The sequence below is a fragment of the Pipistrellus hanaki genome (genome assembly GCF_964339955.1).
Source record: "Pipistrellus hanaki genome assembly, chromosome: 5".
Lineage (NCBI taxonomy): Eukaryota > Metazoa > Chordata > Mammalia > Chiroptera > Vespertilionidae > Pipistrellus > Pipistrellus hanaki.
In genome coordinates, this window is record NC_140507.1 from 69,947,472 (window position 1) to 69,960,658 (window position 13,187).

Consider the following 13,187-nt stretch of genomic DNA (forward strand, 5'->3'; position numbering starts at 1 on the left):
AAAATTCAACTTCTAACTGCCTTCAAGGTGTTTTCACTAACTCTGGCAGTCCCAGCCAGAGGACTTATCCCACTTGCTCACAGGGACCCAGAGGGCCTCCCTTAATGCCTTGTGTGTTTTTTGGAGTGCGGTGAAATACACAGGCTATAGACTGAGCATTTCAACTACAGTCACAGTTTAGTTATCAAGTAACTTAGCTTTGCTTAACATAAATTTTGATATAAAACATGATTTGGATTTAATGGTGGACACATATATCAAACTCTATACCAGTGTTTTTCAACCGCTGTTCCGCGGCACACTAGTGTGCCGCGAGATGTTGCCTGGTGTGCCGTAGGTGCAGACAAGACAAGAATTTTATAATTTTTCACTATTTTGTTTACTTAATATTTCATAATAAAGTAATTATAAAATACTTTCTTTGTGTTTATTTGATTCCTATTCAAGAGAATTACTTTATATATAGTCAATATAGGCACAGAGTTAAATTTTTTAACATTTTCTAATGGTGGTGTGCCTCGTGATTTTTTTCATGAAACAAGTGTGCCTTTGCCCAAAAAAGGTTGAAAAACACTGCTCTATACAAATAAATCAGAGCTTCCTACAGATAATTCGGAAACTATCGAAAATACCTGAGAGACTTTTAAAATGGGTTCTCTTATATTTGATATTGAAAAAAATCTAGGAAATTTGAAAACATAGAAAAGCTATAAAATACATGTAGGCCACTTAATCACTGAATATCTTGAATACATTAGCCATGGATAATCTGACTGTTTAAATGGCCCATTTGAACTCTCATGCTTTGGAGAACTAACTGTTCTTCCAGAGGGTAGCGTTGAAAGTGCCACATTGCACTTCTGCGTGATCTCTGCTAATGGCACTTTGGAATTGTTTTAGTTGTCATTTTAGACATAACATTTATTATCACTGTGGATCCAGTTGTTGGGTATTGAGTTACCAGTTCTTTGAAGAAATCAATTTTGAGAAGGTATGGGGGGTAATACATTTCATAAAATTTTACAATGAAGCTCATGACTAACCTTTGAATAGCAAGAGTTTTAAGTATGCTATTAAAAATCTGTAATAAACAGTTAAATTATCAGATAGTGAAAGAAACGTGAGCTTTCCAAACAAGGATTTCAGTATAGATTTTGTCTTTATTCGATAATCTTAAACAAGTTACTGTTAAACATTGAAGGAAGAACCTGCCATTGTTCCACATCTGGGTGTTGCTGTTTACATTCCTTTGTTGAGCCTATATCTTCATAAGCTTTTTAGCAAGTATATGTTGAACACTTCTGTTTCATGGTCAAGACAGGATCAGAGGCCATGGATACTGACAACAGATTGGTCTTTTTTATTCTGTCTTTTTCCATGATTATATCTACTGCCTCGTCTTGATTTATAAGCAAAACCTAGACAACCTACAAAAATGTGTTTTGTACTTTATCTAGGAATAATACAGAAAATATTGCTGTTATTTTTGGTGAAGAAAGTCAATTTTGTACAGTTTATTTCGACGTAAATAAAATGTGAATTTGTTTAAACAAAAAAAACACTTTCTGGACAAACGAAGGCCCCGCCCCCGTTTCCTAGCGAGGCAGCCACACCCCAGCTCGCAGGGCGTGGCCCCTGGACGGTCACGTGACGCGACCTCCACCCTTACGTAGAGCGGATTTGCGGGCCCGCCCGGGCGTGCGTGAGTACGTGCGTCTGCACGCGTGCGCAGACGGCTCCTCCCTGTACACCCCGGCCCGGCCCGCCTTCCGGGTTCTTAAAGCGCCGCGGGCGGCGGTTGGCGACGGGGACGGCGGCGAAATGGCGGTGGCACAACTGGTGGTTCTGGGGCTCGTCCTGCTGGGCGTCGAACGCGGCTCCGGGGCCGGTGAGGACTGGGATGGGCGGGCAAGCGTCGCAGGCGGGCGCGGGCTCGGCCTCTTGGGTTCTGCGGCCGGGGCGGAAGGCGATACCCGGAGAGCTCCGAGGGCGGGAGTACCGGGCTCAGCAGGCACCAGGTGTTGGGAGGCACCCTGGGGACTCCCCGCCGGGATGGTGTGTGGGGAAACCTTGACTAAGGGGACTGAGATCAGACCAGGGAGATCCCTGGAGGGGAAGTCCTAGATTTCCGACAGCCTGGGGGAGGGACGGGGTCCGGGAGTGGCCTGGCCCCTTCGGGAGGAATTCTGGAGGCGTCCCCTCCCTTACGCTCCCTGCAGGAAACGGACCATCCGGCTGGGTCTTACAATCTCCTTTGAACGGGAGCCCAGGAGCCTGGGGAGGTAGCCTGAGGGTGGGCCCCCGCCCGGGTGTGCTGGGGCGAGGGGTGCGGCGGGGGGCTGGCTCCCTGGCCTCCCCGGAGCCTTGGCTCTCCTCTGGAAAGCAGGCTGTTGTTCCTAAGTGGTCGCTGGAAGCGAATGCATGTGAGCGCCCCGGAGTCAGGCGGCTCCGGGGTTTGGCAGGGATTGTCATTCTTGATGGGATTTAGTTCTGAGACTTGCTCCGGATATGCCCCGGCTCCTGGTATTCGCACAGACACTTTAAGTTCAAACCCTGGTAGAAAGCCAACAGGTTCTGCTGTCTGTTTTTCTGATTTCTCGGCACTGATAAAGCGGCTAAGTCCTCCTCCCTCCCTTTACAGGGGTGGAGTAGCCGTGGAGGGAGGGGGGATTTTCCAAGGTCACCGTAAGGTCGTCCCGGCCTCTAGAAAAGAGCAGGAAGTGGAGAGAGTTTTTGCCGAATATCATCCGTCGTTAGATGTTAGAGCTTTTCCTGGGGGTGACAGGTGTGTGGTTTGGATGCTCATGAGAAATGGACTGAGGTAGAGTTTTCCAGGGGAAGGCCTGATAGAGATGTTTTTTTCACCCGGATAAAGACTTCCCACTTGGTTCTGGGTTAAAGATTTATAGCGGCCAGAATGTAGGGAACAAAGTGCAGACCAGGAATGGTCTGGGGCTCTTGTGGGGAGGCAGGACCTGTTGGGCTCTGAGAGGCTGGTCAGCTGTCCTGGGCAGGAGCCCAGAGAGACTGCCTCTAGTAGAAGCTTCACTGGTTGTTCCTGATCTATTTTATGGTGTCAGTCGCCTCTTTTGTCTTCATTAGAATCCAAATAGCCATTTATTGGATGCTTCTGGGTGAGGGCCTGTCTTCCTGCCAGCACTCTCTGGAAGGACTCGGGGACCTGTAGACAAGTGAACTGGGAGGACACACAGCTGCATTTGGCAGCGTGAGCCCTTTGGAAGTGTCCCTCGATGGCTGCGGACAGCCAGTGGCTGGAAGCCCCTGTGGGCTCGTCTGCTGGGAGCACAGTTCCTACGTCTGTGCCTCTCTCCTTAGAGCTTCTGAGCCCCAGCCAGGAAGCCAAGCGGGTCTGTGCCATTTGTGCATCTTTGGAGCTGTTCTTGCACATTGGCCTGAGTCTGCCCCCCCTGGGACTCCTCCCTGTGTTGTCCTCTCACTTTGGACAGCTCCCCTTTCCCAGGGTGTCTTGGGAAGGTCTGAAAGCCTTCAGAGGACGGCACCACGTGTCCTTTTCCTGCCTGGAAGTGACTGACTCTCTCGGCCAGGTCAGCGCCCCAGAAATGCTTTGGGGGCTCTGCCCGGAACAGGTTCCTTGACCTGAGCATCAGCACCAGCACCTCCCTGTCCCCCGAGGCCCTGGGTCGATTATCCTGCCTCTCTGAGATGACCTAGAACCCTGGAGTGTTGCCAGACTGGGTGGGAGGGCCCTTGGGCTGAGGACTTGGCCTCTCTGAGCCTCGGGTGAAGGGAGCTGGAGCTGCTTCCTGAGGATGGAAGGGAGAGGTGAGGAGCCGCGGCCCGTACCCCTGAAACATTCTTGGCTCCTAGCTGAGCCCTGCCTGCTGCCATGGGTGTGGAGAGGGCGGGTGCCTTGTCTCATCCTGCAAGTTCCTTGGCTGTTTACCACGAGGCCTGCCTGGCTTCACGCCCCGGCCTGGCTGCCGAGTGGGCACGGAGGAGGGTGGCTGTTTTTAGATGAAGGTGACTTTACTTGAGAACGTGGGTTACGGTCACGGGGCCAGAATCACAGAATGGAGTTTTCACTCTTCTCTCCCTGGTCTCCTAGTGTTCTAAGGGTGCAGGCTCCTGCCTCTTCTCCCTGTGAATTCTAGGGGTGCTTCCCCCAAGTCACCTGGGCACTGGGTTTGGTCAGGGGTTGCCAGAGGATTTGTTTTTCACCCTTTCTCCAACATTGCTCAATCCCCTCCACCCCCACCCCCTTCCCCACCCTGCACAGGAACCTTTGAGACTATTTTTCCTAATGGCCCTGTCCCAGTGATATTTTAATCACAGGTTTTGGCATCACTTATAGCAGTAGGTCTGTGTGTGTGGTGACCCTGGGTAGTGCAACAATCCTTGTAATGCCTAAGATACCCCCCCCCCCCCCCCCCCCGCCCCCGAGTCCCCCTGGGAGTGTTGTGGCTCCATTGCGGATGGATGTGGTAGCATGGCGGGAAGGCTGGCAGATGGCCCAGTGGGCCTTGGTCCCCAGCTGTACACGGCCCTCAGGCTGGAGCAGGGGTGTCTGCCTAAGGGGCTTTAGGCTCGCTTTTGAGCCACCTCATTCTCCTACAGGGAGGCAGGTGCCGCTGGGACAAGATCTGACTGACCTCCTTTCTAGCAGCTCCCGGGTGAGGGAATGAGAGCACAGATGGGGGTCCCAGCTCTACTGTAGAGAGAGGCAGGTCTGTCAGAGTAGGGCTGCCTTGTCCTCAATTCCTCAATTCCTTGTCCTCTCCTGACTGCTCCCAGCTTTTCATATAGCTGCTTGTTTTATAATCTTGGAAATTTTGATTCCTAAGAAGTGTGGCAGTGGGGCTTCTAGCTTCACACCCCTGTCTGGTTGTAACTGCCTGTCCTGAGTCCTGAGGGTTGCTTTTAGGCCAACGCAGGTGGGGAGACCTGAAGGCCCACTTGTCCCTGGGGCTTTGGGGTTGGCTGTTGAACTTTTTGCTTCATCCCTGCTTGCCTGGAATTCTGAATCACCGTGTCCTCTTTTAAAGAAAGAGCCAGCAGGTGGCCAGTGGTGGGTCAGGAGGACTGGCTGTGCATGTGTCCTGTTCACAGGCAGGCCACCATCCTCCCAGACTGGAAACAGCTGGGCAGCTGGGTCTGCATGTGTCAAGTTCGCAGTGGAACAGAATGGGGGTGCCAATAGCCCGCTGAGTACATAAGTGCCAGGCCCCTAGCTATTGCCCTGGGACCCAGTGCAGGTACCCAGTACTGCACCCTCAGGGCATGCTCATCTCAGCTGCCCATGGGTCATGTCAGACATTACAGCTTTAATGTCTCTTGAATAAAGCTTTCCTACTGCCCTGTGGGTTTTGAGGTTTATTTTTCTTATGTTAATCATCCGGGATTAACATTTTTCCCATTGATTTTAAAGATAATAGAAGAGAGAGAGAGAGAGAGAGAGAGAGAGAGAGAGAGAGAGAGAGAGAGGGAGAGAGAGAGAGGAGAGAGAAACATCAATGTAAGAAAGACACATCAATTGGTTGCCTCCCACACATGCCCGATTGGGGTTGGTAATGGAACCTGTGACCTTTGGTGCCCAGGCTGATGCTCTAACACTGAGCACACTGACCATAGCTTGAGGTTTAACTTTCTTAGTGACTAACCCGGCCTGTCTGTGGATGGGTGAGCTGAGCACGCTTTGCTTCCATAGTGAGGAGCTGTGTCCATGGATGCAGAACACCTTTCCTGTCATTTCCCTCCAGATGGCAGTATGAGGCCTGAGCCAGAGGTTTGCTGCCCAAGGAATCAATTTATAGTGTTGCTGAGTTCCAGACAGCTAAGATAACTATTCAGATAGGGGTCACTATCTTAGCAATTCTGCCCAGTTTCATGTGTTTTGTTCTGTGATTTCACAGTTTTGCTCTAAAAAGTCACTCTGTGTCCCCAGTGAGGAAGCAGGTGTCCAGGGGGAGCAGACCTGCTGAATGGCTGCTGGACTGCTGGGTTTCTTGTAACTGCTTTTCTGGAATGGTTGACTCTGAGCAGAAGTTGTTCAAATATAGTCTCGTATTCTGCTTTTTTTTTTTTTTTTTTTGCCTCGCTTTATACCACAGGCTTCTCCCCACAAACTACAAGGAAAAGAAGCTCGTTGCAGACAGTGGCTGGGTTTGTTTGCTCAGTCCTGTGGGCATGGCTTTATAAGTACCGCGCGCTAGCCGATTGCGCCACTGGAGCTTTAGAAGACGTGCCTCGCCCTGAGCACCAGAAGGTTGCTGGTTTGATGACCGGGTCAATGTGCAGGTTGAAGGCTCAATCCCCAGTAGGGGGCGTGCAGGAGACAGCTGATGTTCTGCTCTCACATAGATGTTTCTCCTCTCCCTCACTCTTTCTCTCTAAAAGTAAATCATTAAAAAAAAAAAAAAAAAAAAAAAACCTAGCCAGTTTGGATCATTGGCCGTAGACTGAAGGTTCTTGGGTTCGATTCTGGTCAAGGGCACATACTCAGTTGTAGGCTCAATCACCGGCCCCAGTCGGGGTGCATGCAGAGGACAATCAAGGACACCTCCAGGTTCCAGCCTGTGGGTGACCATTCTGGAAAAACATACTCTGAGTAAAGCTCTGCTTTGAAGTGATTCCAAAGAAGACAAATGGAGGCCAGTGTGGACAGCCCTGTGGTGCCTGGACCCTGTGATGGTGGGCGGGTGTCCCCACAGCGCCTGTCCTAACGCAGGGACAGGGCTCTGGTGTGGACATGGGTGTGCTCGCCGCCTCACCAATGGTGGCATGGCTGGGCAGTGGCAGGCCTGCCCTCAGAGGTCTCCATTTCCCTCACCCTCAACTTCCGGTCCGTGGAACACCTGCCTGGCTTTTTATCTGAACACTGGGAGGGCTGGGCCCTGAAGAGGAGTTCTCCCGGCTCACCTCCCGTCTCTTTGCTTCTCCCTTTCGGATTCCTAGTGATTTTCACATTTCGATTCTTCAAGAGACTATATGAAACTAATGGGAACATTTGCCTAGTTGGAAATCGAGTTGAAGGGCCTTTACTCGATTTGAATCCACCCTCAGTGTCCTGGACAGGACAACATATTGTCTCCTGTACAGGGTTTTGTGGCTGTTGTGAGTGGGCTGTGGGAACTCTTGAGCTTCAAGGAAATTGGGATCTATGCTGGTCTGGACCCACAAGTTGGGACCCGGGGTGGGTATTGGTCTCTGTTCCCACGCCTGAGATCCATGTCTCTGTGGCAAAACCTGCATTAGCCCTGCATCCTGCCCAGCAGCCCGTCACACCAAAGCCCGTTAATTCTGTAGGAGGCAGCCTTCCTGAACATGCCCATGTGACTCAGGCCTGTTACAAAGGCTGTGAGTGGAGGAGCCACTGTGAATTAGCTGCGGGCCCTGATCCCTTGGCTAATCTCTCCTTTGGCCACACAGGCAATATCTCGACTTCCACATTTGATGATGGCTCCAAAACACGCCTCACCTGCACCTTGGACTCCAGTGACACTGCCATCCTGGGACACCGCTGGATGAAAGGGGACAAGGTGCTGCAGGAGGACTCGGAGGCCGAACTGACAACACAGTTCGAGTGCGTGAGGCCCATGGAAGCAGCCAGGCCCCATGTCCCGCCGGTCCTGGCAGAGGAGGGTGGGCCTCCTTTCAGGGAGCTGGCTTCACTCTGGGGCCCCTGTTGCCCTGTTTGCTCTGATGTGGTCTCGCTGATAACAGCCGTGTGGTCAGCGGGAATGAAGGCTGTGACCCGTGGGCTCACTTTAGACAGATGTTAGATACAAGCTCTGTTCATGTCCCTCAGCTGTGAAAAACTCAGGAGCCAGGGGGAGACCAGTAGCTGCCAGACCTCACGGCCTCCGTGACCCTTTCTTTTTCTTCCAGGCGCTGAAGGGGAGGGGGGCCCTACATGAGTTCCCCTCAGCCTGGAACCCCTGTGTTCCCCGTTTATTAAGGTCTTGGGCACTCAAGGCTGCCCAAGTTGAAGCCTTGTCTTAACTGGGCCCAAGCCAGCTCTGGAAACACTGAGCTCTGTTTATGGGCTTCTAGAGTCACAGTACAGAAGCCCATTGGTTTGGGTGCCAGGTCAGGAGTGGGGTCAGACCCATCTACCATCCCCAAAATCACCTCCCTTCTCGATGGGATATGGTCAGTATGTGCCCTCCTGCAGGATCTCCTGATCATGACCTCTGAGGCCTGTTCTGGCCCCACAGGGTCACCAGTAGAGGGTCAACTCACGGCTGCATCTGTCTGCAGGGTCGACACACTCGAAAGCCCGGGACAGTACTCCTGCACCTTCCTCTCGAAACCTACGGACAGAACCACCAGCGTGAATGTGAAGGGTGAGTGAACGTGAAGGGGAGCGGCTTTGTGGCCCCAGAGCACTTGGAAGGGGCAGGCTCATCCATTCCTGGATGAGAGGAGCCCGCACACTGAAGGAGGGTCGGCTCCTCCAGGCTGTGGGACTCAGGCTCCACTGTGCTCTGCTCCCCACCAGGCCCCCCCAAGATTAAGGCTGTGAAGAAGTCCGAGCATGCCACTGAAGGAGAGACAGTTGTGCTGGCCTGCAAGTCTGAGTCTTTCCCCCCAGTTACCCAATGGGTGTGGTACAAGATAAAGGGCGATGAGATCGAGGTGAGGGCTGCACCGGCCTCGGGTGGGGCAAAGGCCTGGGCCTCTGCCCTACAAGGTCTGCCTGTCCCCAGGTTTTCAACAACGTGTCCACGGACAAGTTGGTGGTGTCCTCGGAGACCAAGACGGAGTTGCATATCCAGAATCTAGTCCTGGAGGCAGACCCTGGCGTGTATGCCTGCAATGGCACCAACACAGAGGGCACTGACCAGGCCGTCATCACCCTGCGTGTACGCAACCGCCTCGCTGCCCTCTGGCCCTTCCTGGGGATCGTGGCTGAGGTGCTCGTGCTTGTCACCATCATCTTCATCTATGAGAAGCGGCGGAAGCCAGACCAGGTCCTGGATGGTGAGCTTGCCCCACTCCCTCGACTCCCCACCTGCAGGGGACTTGGACACCATCCTGAAATGCTGTGTGGTGGAGAGCGCTTGGGTTGAGGGACAGACCCCTCTTACAGGTCGGGGTCAGGTCCCCAGGCTTCTCAGGAGCTGCTCTACCTTATTTATTTATTTTTTATTTATTTTTATTTATTTCAGAGAGAGAAACATCAATTTGCTGTTCCACTTATTTATGCATTGATTGGTTGATTCTTGTATGTGCCTTGACTGGGGATTGAACCTGCAACCTTGGCATATGCTTTAACCAACTGAGCTACCCAGCCAGGGCCTCCTGCCCCACCTTCTGAGGCTGGGACCTGCTGCCTCCACAGCCTCACTTGGCTGCTAGCAGGTGTCCTCTAGGGAGCATCTGCCCTCAGTTGCTTAGCCTTCCCTCACATCAGCTGCTTGGGTCCTAGGGCCAGGGCCAAGCAAGGCCGTGACTACCTGATGAGGCTCAGGAAACCTGAGCCGCCCTGGCCAGGTGAGGGCATCCGCATGCCTCCCTGCAGGTGGACAAGGAGAGCAGGCAGGGCTCCGGAGGCCCTGGGGCTGACCCCATAGCTCATTTTGAGGGTACAGGTCCCAGGGATGGACTGCCACCCCCATGACCAGTCCCTGCAGCACAGGAACCACGTTTGACACCTGTTCTTCTCTTTCACATGGCTTGGCTGCGCGCCTGCACAGATGAAGACATGGGCTCTGCTCCACTGTGAGTCCTGGCCTGGCTGAGCGTGGGGGAATGGGGAGGTGGTGTGGCAGGATTGGAGGAGCTGCTGCCCTGGATGCCCCTCCATCTGTGACTGGGGGTGGGGGCAGCTGTCTTGTCCTCCTGAGCACTGAAAAGCCCCCTCCTGTCCCCAGGAAGAGCAGCGGGAACATGAATGACAAAGACAAGAACGTTCGCCAGAGGAACGCCAACTGAGTGAGCAAATGAGTGAGGTGAGGAGCGTGGCAGGGTGCGAGCGAGGGCTCCCGCCCTGCCAGAGCTGGCGTCTGAGTGCCCTTCCTTCCTTCCTGCAGGCAGTGAGGAGTCTGCGCAGGCTGAGCTGCTGTCCAGAGGAGCCTGGTGGTCCAGGTGTTCACACCATTCCAAGTCCTCTCCCCTTAAAGGAAACCTACCCTGCAAAGTAGACCACACTGTTGACTCAAATCACATGTTTTCTCTTATTTTTAAAAGAAGCTAAGCTAGGGTTTCCTCTATGTAGAATTCCATTCCTTAGGGGTTTTGTTTTTTAATTTTAAGAGCACTCCAGGGGAGCTGCGAGGTTCTGTGGGAAGCCCCTGCTGTCCCCTGCCTATCCCTTCCTTGTTCCTTCCTTGCACCCCCAACCCTACTCTTGGTGTCCCCTGGGCATTTAATCTAGCCTCTAGTCCATCTGCCGGGGCTGTGGAGGGCAGACTGGCTTTTCCCTGAGACGCCTCCCTCCACAGCTCACCTCCTGCGGCTGCTTTCTGCCACTTCACTGCCCTCTTCAGGAGGTCACAGGTCACAATGCCTGGTGTCCTGCCTGCCTGAAGCAAGCCCCGTCACATCACTGCAGGTCTATGTGACCTGGTACAGCCTGACTTCATGGCCACCCCTCAGAGTATCCCCCTCCCTGCTCCTGCCATCCCCCCGCCGGAGGAGGGGGGTCTGGGTGACCATCATGGGTGGGAGTTGCTGTAACAGTCCCATTCGCATCTGTGCCCATGGTGACTGAAGAGAGCCCCTCCCCAGTTGGGCCTGGGGTTTCTTCCTTCATAGCATCCTGACTTACGTGGGAGCCCCCAACCCCACCTGCCTGCTCACCAATAAAGGCTGACCCACCTCTTCCTCGCCTGGCTCCTGTCTGTGCCTGTCCTGAATCTTACCGGGAGAGTTCACGGGGCAAGCGCTAAGCTGTACTGAGACCTAGAGGTTGCAGTGCACGTAAGGGCCGGACAGTTCAGGGTGGAATGAAGCTGAGCACTTGGATTGGGAGCTTTGTTCCTTGGATAAGGGGTAAAAGGAGGGGTGGGCAGCTACAGAACCATGGGGGGCCCGTACTAGGTCTGAGTGGAATGAGTGGTCACTAGGTTTTAGAGGCCCTGGGCAATTCCTGGGATCCTTCCCCCTGGCTCCCCAGTCGGATAGGCAGCCTTTACTCTCCCGTCCTGTGTGGCTGGTGCAGCCTGGCCTCCTGGGACTGTTGCAGCTGAAGAGGGCTTAGGCCTAGAAAGCAAGAAGGGGGGCCTGCTCATCCAGACGGCACCCCAACAGGTGGGGAGGTATGGACAGGTTGAAGGGCCAAGGAGCAGGGGGTCACAGGAGGGACAGCCTCACTGAACCCTGGACTAGCAGGTACCATATGGGCTCCCACCTGGTATAGTGGGGAAACTGAGTCTAAGAGGGGAAAGAGCTTGTCCAGGCTAAACCCATTTCCACACCTAGGGAACTGGACACGGGCTCGGACTGGAAGCAGGTCTGGGTGAGGATTGTGGGGAGCATTGGACCAGCTCTTCCTGGATCTCCAGAGAAGCAGGCTTTTTCCGGTGTTGGGAAAAGGGGCAGCGTAACTGCCACAAAGCTGAAACAACCGGCTATGCCCACCAGCCACCAGGTGCCCATCCACTGACCAGGCACTTCACTGAGGCCACACAGCTGCCAGCTACCAGTCTGATTTCCCCAAGCTTCTGGAGGTGGGGGGAGAGAATAGAAGGTTCTTTAAAGGATCCCTCACCCTGTTTGTCCTGCACCCCACAGCCTGGGAAAAGTCACCCTTTATTTCACAGAAAACCGAAGCCCGATTATTGGGGACTGTCCCTGCCAGGCCCTATCCTCTGGCCACCACCAGAGGGTGCCACTTGCACACTGTTGAGTGGGATGGGCCAGGGAAGTAAATTCACAAAGCCCCTTGTTTTTTATTTTATTGAGGAAGGGAGAGATCGAAACATTATTAAGAGAGAAACAACATCTATTCGCTGCCTCCTGCATGCCCCCCTGCTGGGCATCCAGCCCACAAACCAGGTATGTGCCCTGATCTGGCATCCAACCAGCAACCTCTTGATTTATGGGTTGATGCCCAACCACTGAGCCACACCAGTCTGGTGAGAGCCCCTTGTTTTTACTGCTTGGTCCTGTGTGCCTTCCCGCTGGACACACCTGAATGCCAACCTCCCTGAGCCCAGGGGTCCCTGGGAACCCACCACTTTAAATTCTGTGGCCCATTGTTACACATGCCTACTCATGCTCAGCAACATTGGTTGGCACCAATAATATACATGGGGCAGAGCAGTCTTTGGAGAGGCCTGAGGTCCGGTGGGAAGGGCTGACCCCTCACTAGGGATGGCTTGGCTAGGCCTCCTGGTCAGCCTATCCAACTCGGGGCTTGAGTGGGTGCTTGCTTTGGGTCGGATGAGGCAGCTGGACTGGGTTCTTCAAGATGGGCAGTGCTGCTCTAGTTGGGTGGCTCGTTGGAGCATTGACCTGTGCACCAGAGGGGGGTGGACTTGGGGTACATGCCTCGGTTGCAGGTTTGATTCCTGGTTGGGAGTATGGGAGGCAACCAATCAATGTTTCTCACATCAATGGCTCCCTCCACCTCGCGCCATTCCTTTTCTAAAATCAATTTTAAAATGACTTTAAAAATTGTTTTTAAATAAAAGATGACCAGTGCCGTGGGGTCAGATGTGATTTTTGTGGAGCACAGAGCAGCAGATGGAGGGTATAGCATGGAGAGGTGAGCAGGACTCTGCCTCCTCGGCAGGTTGCATAAAGCATCCTTCCTCCAGGGAGAGATGTGCTCATGGTGTGTAGGTCGCCGTCCACTTCTGTGCACATAGAAAATAAACATAATTAGCAACTGGGCCAGCAGCTTTTTCCGGTGTTGGGAAAAGAGGCAGCATAACTGCCAGACAGCACCACCTGGGGTCCCTTTCCTCACACCCAGCAAGCAGCCCTGTGCCACCACGGGGTGTTCTTGGTGACAACTCACTGAACTTACCTCAGTTTCCCCGGGAGTGAGATGGAGAAATCCAAGCAGCCACGTCTGGATTTATGAGAACATCTTTGGCAAGTGCTTGGAGGGTTCTGGAACCAAGGTCTCCGGGTCTGCCTGCTCAGGGTAGAGGGGCTGTCAGAGGAACAGGAGCCCATCCCCCAGACTGCTTTGAAATGTTCCATCTGCTTCTCTGTGACACGGTGAGCACAGGGGCTGGTGGAGGCCTCTGTGGGCC

General features: G+C 53.4%; 1 protein-coding gene across 2 annotated transcripts in view; it reads left to right on the plus strand.

Annotated features, from left to right (window-relative positions):
- Positions 1 to 1,681: 1,681 nt before the first annotated feature.
- Positions 1,682 to 13,187, plus strand: part of BSG (basigin (Ok blood group)) — a 126,725-nt gene continuing 115,219 nt past the window's right edge. Inside the window, exons 1-8 of one of the 2 annotated variants that reach the window (XM_084886484.1) lie at positions 1,682 to 1,888; positions 7,408 to 7,561; positions 8,239 to 8,324; positions 8,480 to 8,616; positions 8,688 to 8,961; positions 9,678 to 9,702; positions 9,855 to 9,932; positions 10,014 to 10,806. In XM_084886484.1, coding sequence (XP_084742610.1) covers positions 1,822 to 1,888; positions 7,408 to 7,561; positions 8,239 to 8,324; positions 8,480 to 8,616; positions 8,688 to 8,961; positions 9,678 to 9,702; positions 9,855 to 9,915 — 804 coding nt within the window. In that variant the 5' untranslated portion in view covers positions 1,682 to 1,821 and the 3' untranslated portion in view covers positions 9,916 to 9,932; positions 10,014 to 10,806. Of the gene's footprint in view, positions 1,889 to 7,407; positions 7,562 to 8,238; positions 8,325 to 8,479; positions 8,617 to 8,687; positions 8,962 to 9,677; positions 9,703 to 9,854; positions 9,933 to 10,013; positions 10,807 to 13,187 lie in introns of those variants that run through there. The other variant, XM_084886485.1, reaches the window with a different exon arrangement.